The sequence below is a fragment of the Trichinella spiralis genome, assembly GCF_000181795.1.
Source record: "Trichinella spiralis strain ISS 195 chromosome Unknown Scfld1686, whole genome shotgun sequence".
Lineage (NCBI taxonomy): Eukaryota > Metazoa > Nematoda > Enoplea > Trichinellida > Trichinellidae > Trichinella > Trichinella spiralis.
In genome coordinates, this window is record NW_003528625.1 from 1 (window position 1) to 762 (window position 762).

The 762-nt window shown below is 46.1% G+C and overlaps 1 protein-coding gene across 1 annotated transcript; it reads left to right on the plus strand.

Annotated features, from left to right (window-relative positions):
* The first annotated feature begins 107 nt into the window (after positions 1–107).
* Positions 108–626, plus strand: Tsp_15893 (conserved hypothetical protein). Its single transcript, XM_003368893.1, has 2 exons — positions 108–285; positions 352–626. Exon 2 carries the CDS (start codon positions 468–470, stop codon positions 624–626), a length of 159 nt encoding a protein of 52 aa, XP_003368941.1. The 5' UTR covers positions 108–285; positions 352–467.
* The last annotated feature ends 136 nt before the right edge of the window (positions 627–762 follow it).

The window sequence follows — 762 nt, forward strand, 5'->3', positions numbered from 1 at the left end:
TGTGGTGGATTCCTTTTCCGAAAAAAAAGTGCGTAATTGAGACGGTCAGGTATGGGCCTGGAGCTCAAACGCTATCCATTTTCAGGGCTAGTCGATTCGGCAGGTGAGTTGTTACACACTCCTTGGCGGATTCCAACTTCCATGGCCACCGTCCTGCTGTCTATATCGACCAACACCTTTTCTGGTATTTCATGAGCGCCAATGTCTGGCACCTTAACCTGACTTTTGGTTCATTCCACATCGCCAGTTCTGCTTACCAAAATTGGCCCACTAGGCATTTATACATTCTAATTGGGCGATTTCATCGTAAAATCAAAGCAAAACGCCTTGCTTACCCATTCGAAGTTTGAGAATAGGCTGAGAACATTGCGTTCCCAACACCTCTAATCATTCGCTCTACCGGATAAAATTGTTACAAACAAATGCCAGCTATCCTGAGGGAAACTTCGGAAGGAACCAGCAACTAGATGGTTCGATTAGTCTTTCGCCCCTACACTCAAGTCAGACGAGTGATTTGCACGTCAACACCGCTACGAACTTCCACCAGAGTTTCCTCTGGCTTCATTCTGCTCAAGCATAGTTCACCATCTTTCGGGTACCAGTGTGCACGCTCCGAAACCGACTGATCGACAATTGTTCCTCCAACCCCGAAGAGAAAGAGAGAACAGTGCGACTATTCAACGGCACCACACTGCGCGTCCCCATACATCTATTTATTTTGCACAATTAAGCACAAAAAGGACGATTCATGTTGAAAAATTG